This window comes from Phaethon lepturus, unplaced genomic scaffold (assembly GCF_000687285.1).
Source record: "Phaethon lepturus isolate BGI_N335 unplaced genomic scaffold, ASM68728v1 scaffold9307, whole genome shotgun sequence".
Classification (NCBI taxonomy): domain Eukaryota; kingdom Metazoa; phylum Chordata; class Aves; order Phaethontiformes; family Phaethontidae; genus Phaethon; species Phaethon lepturus.
The window spans coordinates 1,192-25,972 of record NW_010549769.1 but is presented as its reverse complement, the minus strand read 5'-3'; the positions used below and the strand labels follow the sequence as shown (position 1 = coordinate 25,972).

General features: G+C 39.4%; 1 protein-coding gene across 1 annotated transcript in view; it reads right to left on the bottom strand.

Moving 5' to 3' along the window:
- LOC104623312 (E3 ubiquitin-protein ligase RFWD2-like) overlaps positions 1–24,453 on the bottom strand; it is a gene marked incomplete at both ends in the record, with an annotated part of 36,635 nt that extends 12,182 nt beyond the window's left edge. Inside the window, 8 exons of the mRNA XM_010290360.1 lie at positions 302–378; positions 2,270–2,329; positions 11,921–11,989; positions 13,995–14,114; positions 16,554–16,630; positions 17,989–18,086; positions 19,658–19,717; positions 24,375–24,453. Coding sequence (XP_010288662.1) covers positions 302–378; positions 2,270–2,329; positions 11,921–11,989; positions 13,995–14,114; positions 16,554–16,630; positions 17,989–18,086; positions 19,658–19,717; positions 24,375–24,453 — 640 coding nt within the window. The remainder of the gene's footprint in view (positions 1–301; positions 379–2,269; positions 2,330–11,920; positions 11,990–13,994; positions 14,115–16,553; positions 16,631–17,988; positions 18,087–19,657; positions 19,718–24,374) is intronic.
- Positions 24,454–24,781: the final 328 nt, after the last annotated feature.

The following is a 24,781-nucleotide window of genomic DNA, read 5'->3' as shown; positions in this document are numbered from 1 at the left end:
GTAATATTTCATACCATAGAAAAGGCTTGTGACTCAAGTTAACTACTCCACACTACATTTAAAACCATCAGCTTTCCACAGCATCTGGTTGAGAGTAGACTTCATCCAACTGCAGACTCAGATGGCTTTTCTTCACTGCATTGTTCAAAGTTCATACCAATCAAAAACAGAAACAGGAAAATATTGTACAGCACTCAAAAACTAGTTTTGCTTGTGTTCTGGGCATGGCATGGAGGAGACAAGCAAGTACAGTGCAATATGTACAGCTTGAAATCCAAGTTCTGAGTTGCAAGCTCCATACCTGTGTGAAGGTGAGGGAGCTTCAAACTGCGGCACCGTACTGTCCTCACTGACTGGGGAGTACAAGCCACTCATTTCCTGAAACAGAAAGCCATGTTACAGCAAAGCTGACAAAACATGAATAGTAGGCACCTTCTAATACATGGTGTTCACACAGTAATTTTTTGTTTTTCCAAGCACATAACCCACTGTATCTACATTCAACTTTCTCCTAGAAGTCTTTACTATACCTAAAGAAACATTCATTTTCTTAAATTTTTTTCCAGTTATCACTGCAGCTGGGTTTCAGAAATCCTACAGCTGCAGTGCTTTTTGCCCGAAGAGAGACAGTTCTGGAGTTTATACTCCAAAAATCAATGGATTTGGTTACTATACGATTGTCTCTAACCCAGCATGTCCCTTAAACATGGCAGAACTAGCAAGCTGTAATTGCAATTTTGAGAAACATGCAAGCTTTTATCTAACAGCTGGAAAGTAATGCTGGATATGGGTCATGGCAAGAACAGCCACAAGATGACAGGGCAAAGCTGGTATTGTGACCCAGACCTAAAACAGGATCTATCTGTCTTCTGTGTGACAAATGCATAAGAGACAAACTTTGCACATAAGCTTGGCTTTGCTGCTGCCAGACTAAATCACTGCTGAGTACCCAGTATGAGACTGTACCTTTCATCTGTTTGAGAAATGGAAGCTATACAGGAGGGGTAAAGTGTTGCAGGACAACGTTTCTGGTGCGTTTCAAATTCCCAATAGGTGCCCATTAGTTGTTAGGTAGAAAGTAGGGTACTTGTGACAAGAGAGATCCCAGGCTTTAGAGGTCAGAGCCAAGGTCACTATCACACACCAGATATGTACCTCAGCTGCATTCTTCTGAAGTGCCTGATTAAAGAGCAGAAAAGCAGGTAGCTAGATATCTCCGAGGGATCCCACAGCTTTGGGAATAGCTTCTCCTAGATCTGAAGACCTATTTTACCAGTCCCAATGAAGCATGCTAAGGTGTACTTATTTCCCAAGAGCTATTTATTTCCCAAGAGCTTAGAAACATTTAGGGAAACAGGTCTGAAAAATGCTGTTAGCTACCAAGTTACAATTTGCATAGCTATCAGCTGAAGGGAAGTTCCTGCAGTTGTCAATTCTATTTATATTTTGATAATTCATTCGTATGTGTATAAATTGAAGAAACCTAAAAGGCTTTTGGACAGTGGTTGGGAGCTCCTGCTGACTGCAAGACAAGCAAGGAGAAGCAGACCTGCAAACTGATTCCAAAAAAGCTTTAAGGGAATGCTATTTTGAGAGGTGGCAGTTTGATGCATTCCTGAAACATCAGTTTCCTACTCTGAGATAAAAACACTAGAATGATTAGAGGAATGGACCAAGGAGGAACCTAGGAACTCAGTAAGGACAGAAGGATTGAGGTGAAGGGTTTACAAATACTTGTAGAATAATTCTTAACTAAAATCTCAAGAGATCCCCATCATTAAGGAATTAGGATAATTATATCAGGAGGTAGCAGATCGCTTCTGTTTTGACATGCAGCAGAAGCTGATACAGCTCCTACCCAGTCTCTGTATTACACCTCTCTTGTGCACCCCCAATACCTCTCCATTTTAAGAGAAGCATGCTGCTAAGATTTAAATGGCATGTGAAAATAGCCAGAACACTGCAGTAGACAAAAATCTTAAGTTATGATCAATATACTGGCTGCTGATTTCTAGCAATTATTCTAAAATACTTAATACCAACACAAAGAAATTGAAATAAATTATTATATAAGAACTAGGTTTCAATAAAGACCCCTCTTACCAACCTGCAGCTTGCAGACATCAACGAAATGAACAACTTAAAGACCATCATCTGTTCATTTTCCCATTACTGACTCAAATGCCATAAATTTAACACAGCAGCCCCACAGCAAGGCTCAATGATAATGAAAAATTGCCAGAGCCAGAACAATGTCTGGGCATCTCACCTCTACTCGTTTAATATCTTCTTCCAGAACACTTAGCTCCTTCTGGATCTGCTCCAATTGCTGTGGATAAGAGAATGGGAGAAGTCTAAATCAATCTGCACTGCACCACCAACAAGATAAGTTACAATCTTTTCAGAAAGGAACCTGAACTATCTGAACTGGCATGCTACACAATTGAAAAGTCACTAGACAGGAAGTTCATATGCATAGATTAACATAAGTGTGCACACAAACCACATTCAAGACAGTTGTTATTGTGAAACAATACAAAAAATGAGCATACGGTACTTTGGCATCAATCACAGAGACCCACATTATTCAAACTACCACTTTTGCGCTCCTCTAACATTTTCCATGCAAGGTATAACCGGTTTAGAAACACTGAACGTAATTAGGAAAGAACCACCACAAACAAGACAGTGATCATTTCACCCTTCAACAAAACACAAAATACTTTGCTAAAAGGTGTTAAGAGTATTTCTCTTCCTGGCAGTTAACCTGCCAACTGCCAATTTAAAGTTACTGGCAAAATTTTCAGATGGGCAAACATCTCTTATGACCAGAAAATTTGCTCCTGGCACCAAGCAAGCACCACATGGCATTTCTTTCAAAGGTGTGATACTTTCCTCAGATTATACCAAAAACTCCAGTCAATCTGAGGGCTATCCCTGAAAGGGTCAGAAGGGGACCTCCCCTCTCACCAGCCAACATTCCCTTTCCCTTGTGTCACACATAGTATTTTCCAGGTTTTTGCAGTTACTTCTCAATCAATCAGTAACCTGGCTTCATGCATCTCTAGCAACTGTGAAGCCACAGCCTTGGTGATTGTGTACGCCTAAGCAAGAGCATCATCTGCTTACCGGCTCTAATTCCCACCCTCACTCAGCAGATGTCCCATCCCAACACCCACGCAAACTATACCCAGCCTTGCAAGACTCAAACACATGCACTTATCTAGGTGACAGCTCCACGTCTGGACCTAATCGGACAAAACTCAGCTCCAATGGAAGTCTGGTTCACTAAGACACACAAGTATAATGAATACACTGAGAATTGGCTCTCTGCACTCACAGTACAAATCCACAGACTACTAGCACTGTGGCATGCGACCAAAAGCTGTTACCAAATTGACAAGTCCACTGAAAGCTTATTAAGCAGAACACATTCTCTAAAGGCCAGACAAATTTTTGTCATTTTGAATTTACAAGGGAATACCAAATTGCCCAAATCCGAAGTTACTAGTATTGAAAGACATACTACTCTTAGTATGACGTATTCCCAAGAACATTTGGCAAGCTATTCCCAAAGACTTACTCCCTTGAGTGCTTAAGCTTGATCCTTTAAGTAGCAGAAAGTTTTGCTTAAACAAAAACACACCCACCACTTAAACCCCTATTATTGATCAGCATTCCAAATATGTGTGCTCAATGTCAGATAATCCACCATTTTAATTTACCTTTTCAATGTTAATAAACCTTTTGTCCCTGAAGACAGGAAAGGACTGCTGGGTCCACACCTACTTCTAACATGGCTGCTTCTTCCTTGGAATGAGCTGAGATTGTATTTATATCCTAATCTCTCTACTCTGAAGGTTTCAGTTTATATTTGAGTCACAGACAGCACAAGTTTAATGGCTTAAAACTAGACTGCCACAGATAATTTACAAACCACTACACCATAACAGATAATTCCATTTTCACTTGCGAAACCTACAGCAAGAATAGCAGGTGGTGCTATAGCTCAAAGATTAGTGGTAAAGTTAAGTGACACTTGCACAGCACGGGTCCTGCCTGCACTCAGCGCTGGCAGACAAATACCGTTAGTCTCCCACTTTCATAAATCTCATTTAAAAAGAAGTTACAAAACCACTCCGAAGTTCCAAAATTACAGCAAGGAAGTCAGCTATGCTACAATGTGCTGGCTCACAGCCAAACTGGACAACTGAAAAATAATTGACGGTTGTTGCCATCACATAAACAGGAGACCTTTTTATAGGAACAAGAACAGAGACTTCTGTTTATTGGCCAATTTTATTAACTACTGCACAGAGTCCAAAGTACGAGATCTGGAACTTCTTTACTAATTCTTCCTTCGAACCCATCATAAACTTATCTGATAGTAGCAAATCTAAAAATTAGGCAAATGTGTTTCATGCTTATTTTAGGAAGATTCATCTCATACCATCAGCAGAGTTACTAATGCGCACATTGAGACTTTTTTTTGGCAGGTTGGCTCAAGCGTTTCATGGTTTAGTTTTAATCTGTCAAAGACCTTAAATCAGACCACATTCATTCCAATTAAACTTTGAAAAATGAGACTAGTGATTTATAATTGCCAGCCATTGAGGGACATTTAAGGAAAGCTAAATGAATTATAGTCCTCGCAGCGTATCCAGATTTATGGGCCCTTAGTTTGATTTTCACTATGTTGGGCACAGAAAGCAAGCCAAGCCCTGTCCCAAGGATGGGCAGAATCATGCCTATCAAACTTCAGATTAAGTCAGCAAAAACACTTAGAATGAACACCGAGATGTACACTAAAATAAATAACGCATATTATAAACTCTCTTCTCAGACACAGATGCTTTCCCAACACTAAAAAGGCCAACGTGGACAAGGCGGCTTCAATTCAGCAGTTAAATCTCATTATTTCAACTCCCTGCAGTAAGTTGGTGTGTAACGTTCTGGTTCCACATTACACACAAACAAATACATACAAAAATAAAAAATGACCTCTAGCTTATGTTTCTTATAACCTCTGGAAAAGGGATTTCAGACATTCAAGTCAAGAAGCTATCACAGTCGGAAATGCAGGCTCTCCTATCATTCTTTATAGGTAACCTTTCAGATCCAAACTCCTTTCACAACCGCAAGACAGTTCCCTCCAAAGCCCTCTAGTTTGAGTCTGAAGCGATCTTAGACACAAATACAAAGCGTTCTTTAAGGACAACTCTCAGCCCTGGACTATGTGAAGGAAAATCCCCTGGTTAGAGCTGCTCAGAGAGAGATGCCCTGCCATGCTACTGAATTTCCATGTATTTCTTGGGCGGAAGTATCAATTTGAATTTACACAATGCTAAATGCCAGATCATGGTCAGCTTGACTTCAGTTGGCTATCTATTAAGAAGCACAGCTGGGCACAGCATTGAGGTTTCATCCTTGGGCTTCCTGTTTTCCCTAGACCAAGGGACCCTCAGGAGGCAGTGACTTCATCCTTTGCGTTTGTACAGCACAGACAACAAGCAGTCCTGACTGGGTCTCCTGATGCCAGTTCCAAATGTTTGCAGAAAACTAAAAGCCCAGAGCCTCCCAGTGCCACAGACAGCCTAGAAAAATGCAGAAGTGAAAGACTCATACACCCTTGACCAGGTCTCTTTCCAATTCTAGAAAAAGCACAAGCAAAGAACAGCAGAAGTTACTTTCTACAGAAATACTGTTAAGTCACCAACACTATTCCACCAAGCAGCTCAAACAAAGCATCTGGATACACACTTTTTGAAAGCTTATAAGTTACATTATGTTCAATCACACACCTTCAAGGCTCCGACCTAAAGCCCTCATTTATTCATCACAATATATATACCGTAGATCAGGACAAACAGATGAGACTATTACTAGAGGGAACATCTTTTTTCCCAGACACATATAACCACTGCATCAACCAGGACAGGGTAAAAAGTATCATCTGTCCAGCTGAAGGGGATAAATCAGGCAGTCTCTGTAGGTAATTCCCTCATTCTATCCCACAACTTTATTCATCCAACATGATCTCTCCCTACTTCTTACTTTTCCATCAACTACTGCTCTAACAAATTTGAGTTTAAACTTGAGTATTGACAGCTGAACCTCTCCTAAAGGTACCCAGTGAAGTGAATTTCTTCCCACAGAACTCAATACCCCAGCGACCACTCTACAGCAAGTAAGATCAACTTCTCTCTCTGGAAACCAGCTGGAAGTCTTGTCAGTCTCTGGGTTTTCCTTCCATTATTGCTTCAGATACAGAGCCTGTTTTAACATACAGGGCAACTATGGCAAGGAAGTCATCTTCAGAGTTTAGAGAGATTTTAGCCTTTTAAATTAACTGCAAATCTCACTTATTTTGACATAACACTTCACTGTTACAAAGTCTTTGCACAAGTGAAAAAAAGGTGCAAGGTTTCTTTCGGTATGAAGACAAGCACACCTAAGCCTCCACAAGTTACTTTGATTGGTGAAACCTGGCATCCAAACCTTTTAGACACATGGGCAGTCCATCTATAACAGATTTATCTGCAGGGCATATTTCTTCTCTCTGATCAATACTTCCTCCAAATGGTAAATGTTTCCTCTTAACTGGGGAAGAGCTAACAGAAAAGTTTAAGAACAACAACTTGGTTGAGTTGTTTAACACACAGAATTCCTAAGGGTAGGAGGAAGGAGATACCTGGCTGATCAAAAAATATGTTTCGTATCTTGACTTTTCCTTTCCCTCATTTAAATCCTCCAGTTCAGGTTGCAGGATTAATGCTTTGAAGGCTTACTCATAGGGTCTCATAGAAAAAGGTCACCAGAGAAAAGAGATCTGGAGCAGGGAACAAAGCTGTCTATACATTTAGAGTAACTGCCTTAGAGTTTAATACATCACTGTACATGCTACTTAGCTCCTATAGCACTAAGTTGCCCCCTCTTTTTCTTTGGAAAGACCTCTCCACTGCAGTTAGGAGAGTAAGCTATTATACACTGATGTTTATATGATAATCTCTAGCTTGCTGCTCATACACTAGCTCTATCCTTGGCTTATCATCACTGCAGTCAGAGCTCACATCTCTCATTGAGTAGCTTAGAAATGCAAATAGATTTAAAATACCAGTTATTTAAATGCAGTGGGTAGAAAAGTGATTACTATAGCTATAAATTCACCTCAGGAGTCCTGGAATGTAATCAAGACTATATGACAACATAAGAGCATGACTGATTTCTAGTTCTGTCACCTCCTCTTGCTTACTCATTAGTTCATCCATGCGTGTATGCACAGAACAATAAGACTTGACAGGTGAAGTGATTAACACAAGGTAATGACATCCCTGGAGAATTCATGCTTATAATTCCCTGCAATTATCCCACAATAACTAATAACTCCTCTTATTTTTAGTATTTAACACACTCACAATATGGAGTAAGTGAAGACAGCTGGATAGATACACACATTTGAGGCTGAAAAAGAACAATGATGATTCTGAAATGCTAAGCAGGCACTCAGTGCAGCAACCTGAGACATTTCAGGATTAGTTCTCTGTCCCAGGACGTACATCAGCTGAAAACAGCCCCCTTGCATCAGCAAACATGAAAGAGGTCTTGTTTGTCAGATACGAGAGACTTAATATGACATTATTAGAAAGAAAAAGGCCACAAAACATAAAAACGAAGTGACAGCTACCAAGAGTAATGCATCTAGGGATTATCACCTGTATGTTGTAGAACTTGATTGGTGGTACTAATTAAGCTCAGTATCCTTCTTCAGTAAGCAATGGTGCTACTTCACAGAAATACCATCAGGTAGTTGAGCTAGCAATGTTTTAGGACAAATAATGTTTATGGTGGTATCTAACTTCATTTGGTAACATTGAAGTCCTGACAAGACAATTAGTAAGGCTTCTTTTTAAAGTGATGAATAAATGATAAATGATAAAACTGGGGAGAATTCTTTTGTATTAACTGGTATCAGCTCTCTCACAAAGTGTTCAAGATGAAAAGAACATGCGATCATTTAAAAGTAAACAAAGTTAAATTTGCAGACGTATTTATGCAACACAGCTAAGCTAACTGCATTAAAACTCCAGCATGAAAATATGAATTTAAAAAAGTCACAAGTTGTTGCATTTTGTTTCCCTTGAAAACAGTAATTAAAAAAAAGTCAAGTATTTCATTATTAAACTTGACCTTCCAGACGCCTTGGATGTTTGATTTCAACAGAAGAGATTGCTAGATCAGAGAAAAAAAAAATACGGGAGAGTGTGCATTAAGTGTGCACTCATATGGAAAGGCACATAGCCATGCTAAGCTTGCCTTAGAGACAACCAGCTATTGTGGATGATCAATACACTTCTCCCTTCCAAAACCATCTCCTATTTTGTTGAAGGGGTATTTTCAAGATTTAGCCATTTGTTTTCAATCTTTTTCAAAGTAAGAGATTTTTTTTTCCTATTACTATTGCTAAGGATTTGTTTTTTGCCACATTGCCACAGGTCAAAAAAAACCCAAAATACATAAACTTAAAAGAAAAAGGACTTGCAAATGCCTTTGTGCAAAAAACACGCAGTAAATTTCATCGTGAAAGATCAATGTTTTGGAAAGTTATGAACACGTCAAAACAGGATTTCTAACAGAAACTTCTGCAGGTGCTGAACTGCACATTTATCTTCTAGATAAATGATGAAAGTGCAAGAAAGAGGCATTTGTCAAAATGCTTGACTACAGCAATATTCTGAATTCTTAAGTACAAATCTATAGTTTTCTTCTGCATATAACCCCCCCTCCAATAAGCTCAGAAGTCACCATTTCACAAAGGCAGGAGAAAAAACCCACAAAACTTACGAGTGAAGTAAGCAAGGAGGGTTACAGGGGGTTAATTATATGCTCCAAACATGTTATGAAATATTATACAGGTACATTAACTCTACGACAATATCTGTATTAACTAACAAAGTACCTAGTCTCTACATAAGAGCCTGCAGCATGTAATAAATGAAACTTGTTAATAAAATCATGTAATAAATAATATTCATATTTGGAAACAAAGTTACCAGGCAATTTTACATTCCTTTAAACATTTAAGCCAAAAATTTGAATCAGGCACTCTCACCCACACACAATAGAAGCTTTTTTTTTCATTTATTAAGAACTTTATCACACCTATGGCTTACTAAGTGAAATTGCAGTTGCTCTGCAGTCACCTTTACTAGAACCAGGTAACCACTAGAACCACATAACAAAGCCTGCTCTCTCGTAACTATGTGCAACACATCGCAGAAGTGTTCCAGGGTCCACACGTTCCTTGAGTTCCATCCTTAAACAGTCACCTATTACAGCATCAAAAGAAACTACAGTAAATGTTGAAGCTCTGATAACCTTCCTCTGCTTTATTGCATTAAGGTGGCCCCCTAAACTCCTCTTCTCAGCTTCCAAACCAGCATCTCAGGCCTTCTGTAGCCTGGATACATCTTCACTGCCAGCATAACACATGCCCTTTCCTAAACAGTAGCTCCTCTGTTATCCACACAGAAAACTCCCTCCAGAAAGGGGTATTTGTCACAAACTCCAGCTACAAAGAGGATTTTGGGACTTACTAGAAAGGAAGCATCGACTGGCTTAATTTACTCTATCTTGACTGCTGAAGCCAGATTTTGATATCTTTCTGATTTTTTATATCTATTTTTGATATCTACAGACTACCCTACTGACTAGTCTGTATCTTCTGTGCTTCTACCCACTGGTTCTCATCTTTCTTATCCTTATCACGTGAAAAGAAAGATCATTAGCAGCAAGTCTGACAGGTCCTCATTTCCCTCAAATTAACTAGAAAGGCCAGACACTAACCACTGTGGCAAGGACAGAACTGACAGGCCCACACAAAAGTCTTTTGAGATGTGACAGTCTGCATTTCATGTTGCAATATAAAGAGGAGTAAGAAATAACATCAAAGGAAGTCTTGGCAACAGAGGGAACACATAAGCAGGGACAGGGAGGATCTGAAATAAGCTATGTGTCCCAACAGGATTCAGGATATTCCCAAGGCCGTATTTGGAGGATGTGCAGCCAAATAAATTTCTTTAGCCTTAAAAAAAAAAGAGATACTACCCTTCTATATTATTACTAAAGCCAAGGGCAGATACAGTTAAGATGGGAAAGATTTCCCTGGTGCTGAAAATCAGTCAGCGGTGGAACACTGTGCTACAGTATGTTAACGACAGAAGCTATGCAATATCCCTTCCTGTCATCCTTCCCACTCAACACGTGTGAACTGGAGTAGGTATCAACAGTCCCTCCTTCTGTGAGAGTTATTCTCAGTTTCAACACGGGGAGGAGAAAGCAAAGCCATCAGTGGCTTTATGGTACTGCCCCAAACACCCTTGCAACGGAATCACCACAGGATTACTCAAGGAAAAGCACCCCATCTAAGCTGGGAATGAAACTCCCGAAGCACCTACTTCTCAATTCACCTCCTAGACAATGGCAGCATTGTCTAGGAGTATCTTACCAGTACCTTAATGGCCCCTCAAGATACACCGAATCCTGACAGAAGGTGTTTAATGAGCGCAGATGGACAATGGCCAGAGCCTGCACTAATTCTGCAGTGAAGATGGGTCAAGCTTCTGAAATTCTTTTCATAATACTAAACATTATGAACATAAGAAAATGAAAGCAAATATTCTGAAGATTTGAGAGGTATTTGTAGACTAAGCAGCCATAAATTAACTTCTACTAGCATTCAAAAAGTAAAAGCTAAAAGATACCTCAATGGTTTTGAGCAATGCTTGTGTCTTTGCTGTTTAAGCAACAAATAACTGTAATACATATTTCTCCATTTTTTTTTTCCAACCCTGGAGGATCAAACAGATAGCATGCAACATACGAAACAGAATCAGAAGTGGAAGCATGCCATATTGTCTTCACTGATACCTCTAATGACAGCCATAATACTCTCTAGTGTACATTTTCCTTTGACATTTAGGTATCCTAACCATCAGTATTTTCACCACTTCTCATGGGGATACTATGCCTAGCCTAGTAGGTCTCACTGTACAAACACAACTTTATCTTCGACTCAGTTTTCCGCTTTGCTTAGTTCTTTTCCATTATGCCTGTTGGTTCTGGTCAGAAGGCCATGAGTATCTGTCGGTGGACAGACTGACTTGCTTCAGGATGACTCCACAACCAGAACCTCAATCCATTCTGGACAAGGTTTCTTACACACACCTCCTTTACATGGTTGAAGTTTGACCTTACAGTCATACTGTTGGGTCTTATGTTCTTCACATCTTTCATCAGAAACCATGACCACCAAGAAAGCTTGTCCTTCTGCTGTTTTCACAATCATTTTTCTAGGTTTCTGGGTATTTCTGGTATTACAGTTTATGCATTGCATAACACTATAAATGGTAAGTCCCAAACCATGAATGACCATGTGATTATGGAACCCGCTCTCATTCACAGAGGCATTCATTTTGAGACAAAGAAAAAAGCACAGAATATTCACTCTTATGACACAGCATTATTCATGGTATTTGATACACTAAAAGAAAAATATTTGAGAGTGACAACAAATTTCACTCCTTCCCAGTCTTTCAGTTTTCTCATGGTAGCAAAAAAAAAAAATCTTGTTTCAAAAATTTGATGTAAATTTACAGTGGGGAACCTCTACCCTCAAGTTCCCTTCTTCCCACATGCTTCACCAGTGTGAGACAAAAAAAGACAAGCGATTAAAAATTGAAGCTGTCTCATGTAAAGAGATTAGTTTTCCTTGAAACCCGCATGCCCTCTGCCCGAGATTTCCCCAAACACGCCTTGCCTTTTTCTTTGCAGAGATAATGCCAGGCTAACACATCACTTAAAGAGAAATGACCTGATAGCAAGCAGCAGACTACACCTCACCCATTGAAACAAAGCAAGTTACCTCTCGTTTGTTTCTCCTGGCAACTTTGAGAAATTCCATAAGGATCTGCAATTGGGCAGCATGGGACTCCTGTAACACAGTAAATAAGGAAATGTAACTCTTCCATATACATTAAGAGAAACAAATACTCATTTTATACACAGAAGTCCACACTTAGCACAGAAATAGCTCTCATTTAGACTTGAGGAAGAGAAAATAGCTTATTAAGGCAGTTTTAAGAATGGTAGTTTTACTTTGCCTCACAGGTTTTAGGGTTTTGTTTGGCTCAAGACAAGTTTTTACATGAAGGCAGAAATTGTTCTAACAGCTCTTGTTTGTGCGTTACTGAAGACTTACTAATAAGTTGAAATGCTTTTCAGTTTTTTTGGCTACTGCATCTGAAATTGTTTTTGGAATACAGGTTCTTCACAGACTCATCTTCTACCCTGGAAGATCATTAGCACACACTTTGTGATTAACATACTAAAGCACGCAATATTTCTATAAAAAACACCTCCCTCCAAAATTAAGATTGGTGATTATGTGAAGAGATCACTGCTGAAGATTTCTCCAGAATGGAAGACAAAACCACTGATGAAGCAAAAACATACCTTTCTAATCTTTCCATAACAGGCCATTTACCTCAACCATCAGCATAATATTTTCACCCAAATTGGCCAAAAATTTGACAGGGCAAGAGAAGCAGAAGAAGAAAGCAAAATAAAACCTATATTCCAGCATTAATATAGCCCTAATCCTATCCCAGCATTCTGAGGCTTATTTTCGCAACCTAACAAAATATTTATTATTAAAGACTGCGAACATACACTCAAAAAGGATCAAGATATAGGAACACGCAGAATCCATTAAAGGTAGATGGGACAGGAAAAGTAAAGATATTAGGGTGCAAGACTACTGCTTTTCTGAGATTATTTTCTTCCTCCTCACCCCTGTGACTATAAGGGAAGTGAAGCAAGCAAAACTCGAAAAAATGTTTTAAAATTGTTCTTTAAGTGTCAGGTGTGTTTTGGGCTTGTTTTTTTTTAAGGCTTAGTATCCTTAAAAGATATTCCTGCTCAGAAGCACCCATACACTCAATCCTGTGCTGCCTTTGTCACAGATGCATCACAAACACCACAAAAAGGCTTGAGAAAAGAAAGAGATTTTATTCTGAAGTTAGAAACCACACTCTCAGCACATCACTGAACCACAATAAAAAAAAAGTTATGTACAAGTCCCCACACAATAAATAACATAAATTTTGCTAGTAGTCAGTAAACATATTTTTGGGTTACCTTCCTCCCCTAAGAACCACAAGTTGTGTAAATATTGATTCTGCAAGAGTAAGATAAGCCATTCCCTAATGCAGCTTTTCCTCACGTGTTTTAAAGCACCATCGAAATCCACCCTCCCACCCAAAGTTCACTAGACCAAATTTTGTAATCCTGTTTAATTTAGAAGGTCTAGCTCTCCTAACTGGAAAATGGTCACTTGAGACCAACAGCATGGAATGGACAAATACATGAGAACTATCCCAAACCAACCACATTTCAGTTAAATCCTAGGAACAGCTTACTTCATATTATATAAATCTTCAAACCAACCTCAAACAAGACATCTGAACTTTTCTTTCAAGCATTAAATGCTAAAAGAAGTCTTCAGGGATGGCAGTCATTCAGGTTCTATCAGTTGCAGTAGACACTAAAAGGTGTGATTTTTTCACATGTTTATTGAGTTTATTCCTTAACCTGTATTTTGGACTTCATGCTTATTACCAAGAAAAATCTGGTATTTACTTGTGCAACAATTAGCAAACATCTTCATATGCATTTCTCTGGTCCACTATCCACTTTTTCTTATCCTTCTCCCTGATCATTTATACAACCCTGCCAGTAGCAAAACTATAGGCATGTTATGGGCATCACAGTTGACATGTTAGTTTGCTACAAAGGTCAGCGAGGTGGCCAGCTTTTCAACACCAAAATGCAAGATAAAATTCTGAGCAATTTGGCAATAGAATCTTACTTCAAGAAAATAAAAGCATGAGAAGAAAAAAAACCTGTGTTCATTAAATAAGACAAGAGAAACTTCTTACTGCTTCCAACTGTTTCTTCTTTTGCACCAGCAGCTCCAGCATCAGGTTGACATTGGCCAAGTCAAGATTGTCTTGATCAGTTCCCAGCAAATCTTGAATTATCTGCCACCTATGGCCATTCTAGAAAAACAAGAGATGTTGGAGAGACAGTGAATTCAAGCCATCCAGAGCTATATCCAGCAACAGCTATTAAAAGCGACAATGCAGTATTTCATCCCTTTGTAAAAATTTCAAAACGATTTTCGGGAATCCGAATTCCCAGTCCTCCCACATGTACAGGATATAGCTCTTCTGTCCTACTGTGTAGCTGCTTATCTTATTTGGAAGACATTTGCACTTTATGAGAACATAGCTGCTAGGAAGAGATTATTTCACAGCCACAATTTTATCTTACTTGTGCCCTAGTTTGTGAAAACTCATTTCTAAGAGGAGAAAGAAAAAAACATGTTTATCCAAGCTTAGTTGGATTACATCTATCTGAAATACTGTTAAGTGGCAATACCTTTTAATTTTTTTAACCAAGTAATAGGTAAAGCCTTCATGCCAAATTCAAAGGGAAGAAGGTAGTATCAGCTTATTTTTTCTATTCTCACCTCCCACACTACTCCTCTTAAGAGTATTTTCATGAGAAATGTAAGAGCAGAAAAGAAGATGGATCTCGTCAGGGTGATCTTCTCATTCAACCTGTCAGAGCTGAGAAGGACTCCTCAGAGACCCAGCATACTACCATGCAACCCATTCTTCCCTGAAGGCTGTTTGCGCTCTTCTCATTACCAGTAAAAAAAAAAAACACAAAACCAACTTATCTTTTAGCACAGGAAAACCTGAGTAATAGGTTAATACTAACATAGCCTTACATTAAAGGAGCAGCTGAAAGGTCTTTAGGCTGTCTGAGAAACAAAGTTGGAGTAAAAAAATCCTGCCTTATAAAATCTATGACACTAGATCAAGATATTTAAATTTGCTAGAACTAGAAATACCATCCAGTCTAAACGAGACATTTTCTAAGGGGTTGTAGCCTATTTGTATTGGCTAGATTAAGAAAAAAAAAAAAGATGTAACATCCATACAGAGCACACAACTTTTTACACAACTCTCAACAGAACCTGTGGAAACCACACAGGCAAAAACCTCAATTTCAATCTGGAACAATTAGAAAAAAATACAATTTTTAAGCAAGTCAACAAGATTTGAAATAAACTTTAACATACTAACGTTAGTTAATACTCCAATACTAGTTAAATGTACAACTGCTAAACTACTCAAAGCTTCAAAGACGCCTTAACATGACTTCTTAAAGAGACAGGTCCATGACCAAGAAACAGCACATTTGCTGCAATGTGTTTTGAATGACTGCTCTTAATACCAGAAGTAACACAAAAGGGCAAGAAGCACATTAAGGAGCTGATACAACAGCAAGGTTTCTCCTTTTAGAGACATCAGTATTTTTTATTTGCTGCCAAAAGGTAGCCACAACACTGTTTTGGGCATGAATTCATGGTAGATTTCCACTTACTGGTAGTTATCTAACATAAGTGCATCTCTGGGCATAGTTTTTAAGAGTGCACTATGAGAAAGAGTAAACCAATTTCCAAGAAGTTACTGTATATGCCCTAGGATCAGTTGTGTGCATTTTAAACCAGATATGGTTTATGCATATTTTATATTGTATATGGTATATGCATATTTGATATTGAATATAAAAAACTTACTGTGAGTAAACCAATGAATCCTTCAAGTGTGCTCTGTCCTAAAGTATACAACTGCTGAAAGCACTGGTTTCTGCAATGCAGCCCCTAAATTAGTAACACTTCAACAGAGGATTTTTAACTGACAAAAACCAGGGGCTCCATGATTTTTAATATTACTTTGCAACCTTATTTATGAATTATAGAAGCCAAGGAAGGAAGCCAGACATAGCAAGACAAATATGCCAGTTTCCTGGTTAATGTCATATACTCTTTTTGATCTTAAGGTACAAGAGCATCCACTGCTGCTGTACAAGGGTTTTCATGAACTAAGAACAGAGATCATGCTCTGATTCTGTGACATGAAGGAAGTCTAGAAGATATCCAGGCAGTTTTATCTGGGATCAGAGACAGAACACCAGTACTCTGAATGCATCCTTCTCCCTCTTGTGGTTGGTATTAGCTTTCCTCCAATATCCTCATAGAACGCAGCTTCTCGCACGTGATCAGACAGGCCTGTGGCACTTCTAATCATCCATTACTCTCATTGTAGCTGTAATTTCCAACACCGAATGAAAATTATTACCTTTAAACAAGTGTGCTTTCATGGGTAGTTTCCCAGGTTATACTCAATACATCATATGACACTTAGCTATGCTAAAACAGCTTGCCTCTACATGTATATTGCTGTCAGGAAGAATGAGCGTTAACAAGGTTGAAGGGATCTAATGCCACTGATATTAGTATTATTCCCTCATAAAGCAAGTTAAAGCATCAGCTCAACAGTATTTCTTCTGAATTAAGCCACATAATGATGCAATTGCAATACAAAACCATTAAATAAATATAAAGTAAGAAAGTTGGAACATACGGTGCTACTCACTGAATGGTCCAGTTTGAGTCTTTTCTCCTCAGATCTCTGCTTTTGTTTAAGAATAAGTTCATTGACTAAAAAACAAATAATCAGGATGTCAGAGAAGAGATGGATTTAAAGTTCACCAAAAAAAATGAACAGCTCTACCTCAATATTTAGTTATTAATTCCACAGTAAGTTTATCAGTAATTAAAACAGTAGATGTCAATTTTTTTCTCACCAATTTATTCCTTGACTGTTTTTGTAAGGTATATAAAGGTGGGTTGGGTTTTTTTTTTTGAAAGTCATCAAGAAATACAACGCCTATACATTCCCCAAATTGCTTCAGTTCCTTTTTCTGAGTACCTATGGTTCTTTGACAAAGTTTTTCAATTCCAAGGCAGAAGTACGTCACAGAATAGTAAGGAGATAAAACATTAACTGATTTACTACAGGCTGAAAACAAGCGCAGGCAAACAGAACAATTTTTTCCTTTAATCACTGTGCACATTTTTAAAGACATATTTTTGCTACTGTGTTATTTCACGCTAATCTAGTGAGTGGTGCAGAGACAGAAGGATAACCTCAACACTTCACACACACGTATACAAGCTCTTTCCCCTCCCCAGGTCTGTTTTTGCCCCCCAATACAGATCTCAAAGCCCTGAATGTAGGTGCATGGAAGCAACGCTCTATGGCCTAATACATCTTCCAAGACCTGCCTCAGCACCACCTCCAGCACAACATGCTTGGGTGTGAAGCGGGATGCCTGTCTGAAGCACTCCTTGGCTACTATGACTTTTAATCTATTCACTATTAAACGGATATCCCAGCACATGAAATCAAGATTTGATTTAATTTTGATACTTCACACCGCAATGTGTTTCCTTTGATCTTTTCTCCCCATAAAAGTTTTAAACTCTATTTTCAATTAGGAACATTTCCCTCCTCTGTTTAAGAAGCAATCAATTAGGATTGTGTATATGGATGTGTATGAATATTTTCTCCACTCTAATTTACACATACATACATCACATGGACCTCACGACAGTACCCAAAATAGTACAACCTTGCCTCCTTCAGTGTCCATGCTTTGTAAACAGGGCATGTTCTTGATTATTAGACAGACAACAATGCAAGAACACAAAAGTAAATAAAGAGATTCAAATCTCTAGTCACCAAAAAAAGGTCTTCATTTTGCTTCTCTTGGTATGCAAGCAGCAGCAAGTTAGTCTGACTACTGGAACTCAGCATACAGTACTGCTGGACGCAGCGGAGTATCAATGAATTACACTACTAACCACCTTTTTTTTTTTTTTAATAAAAATCACAGTTGACCAAAAGGCTGAAGTTTGGATTTTATTTTCAATATATTATTTATAGGACAAATATACAAGTGCCTTGCTTCCATAACAAATAAGATGTTTCTCATGCAAGCAAGTCCAGAGCTCACCTAGGAAGTTGGGATAAAGATGATCTATGTTGTCCACAACATAGTTGCATTTGGGACATCTGTTATTATCCTCCAAGCTCTGGTGAATACACTTATAGCTGTTTAAAAACATAAAAACCAAGAAACAAAACAAGTGAGCAAACATGAAAGAACAAAACATAAGCACAAGGTAAATAATACCTTGCACATTAGATAATGTATATTCTATTTGTGTTGCTAGCTAACAGCTGCATTGCCAAGATCCTACAGTGGAGTCAAAATGTTCCAATATTAATTCAGAGCGTGAAAAAGACAGCAAAGTTTCTTGGCAAAAATTACAAAAGTATTTAAGTACTTTAGTCCTATTTCCCCAAGGATTGTGGGAACACTGATACTTCAGCAACACTTCAATCTCAAATTCATGCCCTCCCTTCCACAGGCAGAGCTAACAGACTGCATTATTCAGAAGCAACTCTTCTAGGTTAGCCAAATACTCAGCAAGCAACATTAAAAGCTATTCACACATTTTGAGTAATTGAGCATAGAGGGAACACCTTCACTAATTTCTCACATTTCCCCCACCCCCTCGGCTGTTGGTCTCACCAGAAGGCACTTCAGAGGTGCTCTCTGTTGAGCTTTTAGCTATTTCAGGGACAGAGTAACTACAAGATGCACTTCAGCATCAAGTTTAAGCATCTCACTAAGACCTAGCTTTACATCAACTGCTGGTAGAGACATCATGTGACAACATTGTTCTGTTCTTCCTAAATAAAAATATTTGAATGCCTCTCATCTTGGACTTTTAAAAGTTACAGATCACAGGGATAAAGTGTTACCATAGAGGGAACAAAATCAGCTGTTATCTTACCTGGTCCAGGTCAAAACATTTCTGAAAGTTAACTGAATCTTCTGCTTAAGGAAGTGTTTTATGCTACTAAAAAAATATTACTTCTTGTAAAAGGTAGGTGATTTATTTCTAGTTAACAGGCACCATAAGAGCAAAGTGTACACAGGACATTAAAACATCGTGGTTCAATGTTTATTCCAATCCCTAGCTGAGAGCAGGAGCAGCAGACAGTTCCACACCTGCCCCTGGAAGGTTCTTGAACTTCACAAAACATTTGCTCCTCCTGACAGCCAGAGATAACACACTGAAAAATAAGTGGACCTTGGGCCAATTCAGTACAACAGACACAAGCCTGAAGCATATCTTCACTCAAAAAATTTAAGAAAATTGCAAGTTGCACATTAGACAATGTGCAAATTACTTCAAACTGTACATGGTCTTGCACAAAGTCAGGGAGGACCTCCCAACACCAACACTCACTCCCATGACCTCTGCTGAGGCAGGACCCACTGCTTTGGGTGATAATAGACACCTTCCATTTCCAACAGAGCTGACAAACTGTTCCAACTCTGGGTACTGAATGTTACCAGAAGTTTATGGCTATTTTATTTCTTTACAGAGGAAATACGGTGGCACAACATTCTTTGTTTTAAACACTAAGACAACTTTTTTTTTTTTTTACTGTTGCCCATCTTTTAAATTTTTATTTCAACCTCTTTCTTCAGTGCAGGGACAGAAGACAGAAAAGCAACAAAAATTCAGAAGGAAAGGACTTCACAGTAACACCAGTCAACACGTTTTAAGAGATGGACATTTTGCACAACGCAAAAAAAAAAATCTTACCAGAAGCTGTGTCCACATTTCGTCATGTAGGCTTCTTCAATCATATCAAAACAGATGGGGCTGAAAACAAAACAAAAAATCTCACAAATATGTCATTTTTATGTTAAAAAAGGAAAGAAAGTATTATTAATTCAAAGCAGCCACTAATCAAACTTCGGTAATATTTTCTGTGTGTAAAATGACAGAGGACACACAAGTGCAACAGCAACCAGGGAATATAAAGATCAAAAGGGCAATCAACAGTTCTTTGAACTCAGAGTGTTACTGCAGTTTGTGACAGTTAGAAACCAAGTAAGCTCCTGAAGCTTTCAACAGTTGCAAACCACCCAAAGCCAAAGTGCTTTCAACAAGGAAGGCTGCAGAAGAACCTCCTAACCATCTGTAGTAGGTCTCAAACAGAGTGTAAAAACCCTGTTTCTTACATGAACAGACATAAGGTATTTATAAATGACACCAAAATTAGTTTATCCTTCCTTTTTTCAGCCAACAGCTATCTGTAATTTTAAAAAAATGATGCAAAGAGGCAGAGCAGAACAGAAATAGCAACGATGTCATGAGAACAACAATTAATAAGTTGGAGGAGAAGGTGCGGAAGAGGGGGTGTGCCCGCAGAGCACTGCCAGGCAGCAGGCAGGGCTGAGGCTGCTGAAGAGCACGATGAAGGTACAGTGCAATCAAAAGAAGGAACCAAAAGTCAAGCACAGTGTTACAAAGTCAAAGGAGTAGATGGTAAAGGGAGAATATGGGACTGTGCAGAAGGAAGACAGAGGAATCCAGATGGAAACAAGGGCTTTAGTTTTTTTCCACGGCTAGTCAGTGACCAAAGCACAGCCAGTTCTCTGGGAGGGATCACCAAGGACCAAGCAGGGACCTGAAGAGAAGGATGTACAAGCAGTGTTCCACAGGAACCTGAACAAGACAAGAGACACAGGAATTCAGTGAGTTGGGTACTGGAAGAAATCTGTCTCATCAAGTGGCTGTGACAGGTTTGAAAGGAAAATGAAACACAAATGAAAGTAGGAGAGATGCATCTTACTTCCAGTGACTCCTACAGCTGCTACCCCTGATAGCTGGTAAGATACGCTGTCACACACTCATCTTCAGGTCTTGGCCAACAATCTAGTGCGATGCTGCAGACAGCAACTTCACAATTCTCCACATAACACATGTATCAGCTGTGTCACAAGCTTCACCTTGCTTTCAAGCCCTTAGAGAACCAAATACTCCCACAAGTACACACTGATCTCAGTTCGGAGCGGTTTTCACCAGCATTTGTTTTCTTCAGAAACAGCCTCCTCCCACCTTCTGCCAACACGGCAGTTCCCACAGAATGAGCTGTTAATAAACTGTTAACAACTTTTCACAAGCATGAATCTTCTTGAATCCAAGATCAAAACCTCAGTCTTAGACTGAAACCAAGGCAATGCTTGGCTGAGCAGGGGAGGGGAACACCTCAATTTCACCCCTTTGGTCCGAAAGGACCATCATTAGCGCTCCACAGAAGTCATTCCTCCTTTCTGTCATCAACTTTAGAGGATACTAACATTTGTTACCCCATTAGGCATTTAAAACTAGAAAGGAGGAAACCCCTCTTAAATAAATACTTTTTTTAAAGCCCATAGAGGAGAAGCTGTGTTTTTTGCCAATGCAATCCCCCTCCGAATGACCAAACTGGAAAACATGGATGCCTTAAAAGGCTTATCCAACCTCAGATACAAACGAGGTTGTCTTAAATAGTCCATGAAATCATTTATATAAACACAACGTGAAGGCAAACAAACCAAACCAGAATGCTACTCTCTGAACAAACTGAGCCACCAATTCTGTTCCTCAAAAGAAGCCCCAGAAATAATTAAGAAGCACCTGCCCCTCTTCCGCCCTGACAAACGCTTTTCCACACATCATTTGTCTGAGTGGCACCAACTTCATGAGTTCAGGTAACTGCTTCTGAGTTCAAAGTTATTTAGTTTCAAGGCACTGTTTAGTCAGAATAAATTACAACCAAACTTCGCCAACAAAGGGTGGATTAATAAGAGGAGGATTAGGCATCTTTGTGTGCTATTAGCTGGCCTTTAAAAAAGAAGCCAAAGACTTATGGTTATGAGTGTCTGAGGCTGGTTTCTTCCCACTGGTAATGAACAGCTTAACTTCTTCGCTGCCTTCTAGTCATGCTGTATATCCCACTCTATTGTGCTAAAAACTGCTATTCCCCACAGGGCCAGGCGTGTTTTTTCCAGCACACTCTTTAATGCCCTGCCTCCAAAAAGTGCAGCAATCAACAAGGCTGGAATGCTCCTCTGTCTGTAATAGGACATCACAAACTAGAGGAAGATTACCTCCTAACACAACAGCCACCCAAGACTACTGCTCCCAAACTTATTCTTCTTCATACCAGTTTGACTGGAAAAAATGATAGAGCCAAAATAGTAGAGAAAAAGCAATCAGAGTCAGCAACCGTGGCCATTCAGTGCAGGGTCATCGTTAACAGAGCCTGAAGTTTCCATTGAAAACTGTTTCCCCTGAAATGCTCCCCAATTTACAAGTGGAAACAAGACTGATGTCTTTTAATAATTTCCGAAGCCAAGCCAGCTGTCACACATGAAACTTGCTATGCACCAGTTCTTTTAAGTTAGTCTAACAAAGAGGGAAGGTTAAGAAAGTAATAAAGAGGAGTGATAGGGAATTGAGACATACTACAGCTTGTAGTATATGCCAAAATTAAGAAGCATGGGTATGGTGAAATCAAGGCTTCTCTGCATGAGACAGCTCTTATTGTCTACTTGTCTTAAGCAGAGCCAGGTAAAAAGGATGCAAATTACTTCAGCAAGCCAAAAACATTACTGTTCTTCACCAGATACTGATGTCTTATTTACTAAAGAGTTATTTATCCAAACCTGCAAAGGTTTACCATTCTTTCTCAATGGGCTAGACCACAAACATTTATTTTTAACCATTTTAAGAAAGTTCATGCCTCTAAGTTTTGCCAGCTGTTTTCAAGACACCCCTGGAGAGTACTACTGTCACCTTGCTGCTACCCAAACACCTGGCTAAAGTGTTCACTATAAAATTTAAACATGTTTGTGGAGCAGGAGGAAATCTGAAACAAGACCCACTACAATTTCTCCCTCCTATCCTGCTCCTCTTTGGTCTAAGCAGAGAGCAGGACTGGCTACAGGCTCTGCCCTTCACTCGGAAGGTGGCCAGGTTAAAGATCACTTGCCATTATTATCTATTCAATACGAAGCTCCAATATAACAATAGATTATAAAACCATAATTTTACATGGTATGTAAGCAGCTCGCTGTGTTTTTTGTTTGTGGCCTCCAGGGTCAATCTGCTGTACTCCTTACTAAAGGGGTTTGCCAGATCACACACACGTGAATAACTACACTCAGCCCATGGACCACCTAAGGAAAGAACGTTTTTTAAAAAACCCGTGAACCTGCAAGTCCATCTTTAAACATGGCACACAGCCCTTCCCATGCTTGAGTTTGTTGGGTGTGCCCCTCCAGGTCAGTATGCAGCATCCCCGCTTCCATACGTACTTAATTCTGCCAGAGCTCAGAAACACACACTGGTGTGAAGCAGCCGCTGAAGAGATAGCCAACAGCGAGATCCCCTCCATCACGGGAGCAAAGCATATAGTAACTGGTTTTAAAGAGGTTTAGTCAACCACTAATTGGGAGAGCTAATGTAAGACCTGGGAAAACCATAAGCAATTACATTATTACATTGCTGGACAGGAGAAAATCTTCTGATTAGAGGATTCCCTTTCAGATGCTTTTCAGGCAAGGGGAAAGAAGCCTGGCTACAGGAACAGCACAACTATCTTTAAATTCTACATCCTGCACTGAAGGAAACAAAAAGTTGCCCCTTTTAAAATAAAGTTGTCCAGTAAGTCAGATCTGTTTGCTTTCCTGACTTGAGTTACACATTTCCAGGCAGAAGCTGATAGATACCACAAACAGTACACATTTGCAAACTCCTGAGCTGAAGTGGTCACTATAAAATTTAAACATGCTTCAGATTTCCTTCTGGTCCGCAGCAAACAAGACCCATTGCAATTTCTCCCTTCTATTCTGCTTGCTAAACGTTTCACACCCAGACTAGCAAGGTATGCCAAGCGTTTGTGGTAAAGCTTAAGCCTCACGTTGCTGAGACAGCATTTTCAGAAGACAGGCAGGGAGGTTGCACACATTAATACTATGTACACGATTTCCACTTGCACCTTGATGTTTGAAACTCACCTAAACTTCACTCTTCCCCACTTTCAGTCTGGTATAGGCAGAATCTACCACTGAGTTTACAGCTGTAGCTAACAGCAACACAGCCTATGTTCAGAAAAAACCACACCGAGATATCCATAGGTTGTTTAAATCAACTATTTAAACCTGCACACACACACACACACACACCCACCTGTCTTGGACATTGCTCAAAATTCCACAGTTGCCCAGTTGAGTTTATTTCTGTACTGTATTGCTAACTCAAAAAAAAGGGATACTATAATTTGAAGCTAGTGTTAAAAAGCAAGAACAAGCCCTACAGCAGACAGAAATATACAGCAGTGAAGAACCCAAGTTAACTATAGTCTGCTCCTAAATCTTCTAACCTGCCCTTCAATATGCCCAGTATGGCTCTTGTAAGTACCAAGAAAAGGGGGACAAGAAAAGACATTTTGCCCCAACTGCTACTCAGTTGATTTTTTTCCTCTCACTTGGTCAGCCAGCGGCACTCCTCAATGAGGAGAAAACAGCTCATTACATGTTCTCCTTGAAGCATTGCACAGTACTTACCTGCAGGAAAAAAAGAAAAGAACCAAGAAACTCTGCTTTTTGCATGGTCTTAAAATACTTCAACTAGCCTACAAACTTGTGTAATTTCCCTTCAAACACCCTCATTTCTATGACAGACAGTAAAACGTGACATGACAGCTGACTAGAAAGGGATGGGGAGCGATGGTTGCAGACCACTACCGCCAGAGTCTAACTGTAGAGGGGACAAAGGGGCACAGGCATTTGCAATCACATTTTCCCCAATGACCAGAAAACATGAGAGCAACAGCAACACAGCCATCTCCCACACCAAGTGCCCTTAAATCTACCTAAAAAGGCCTAGAGCATT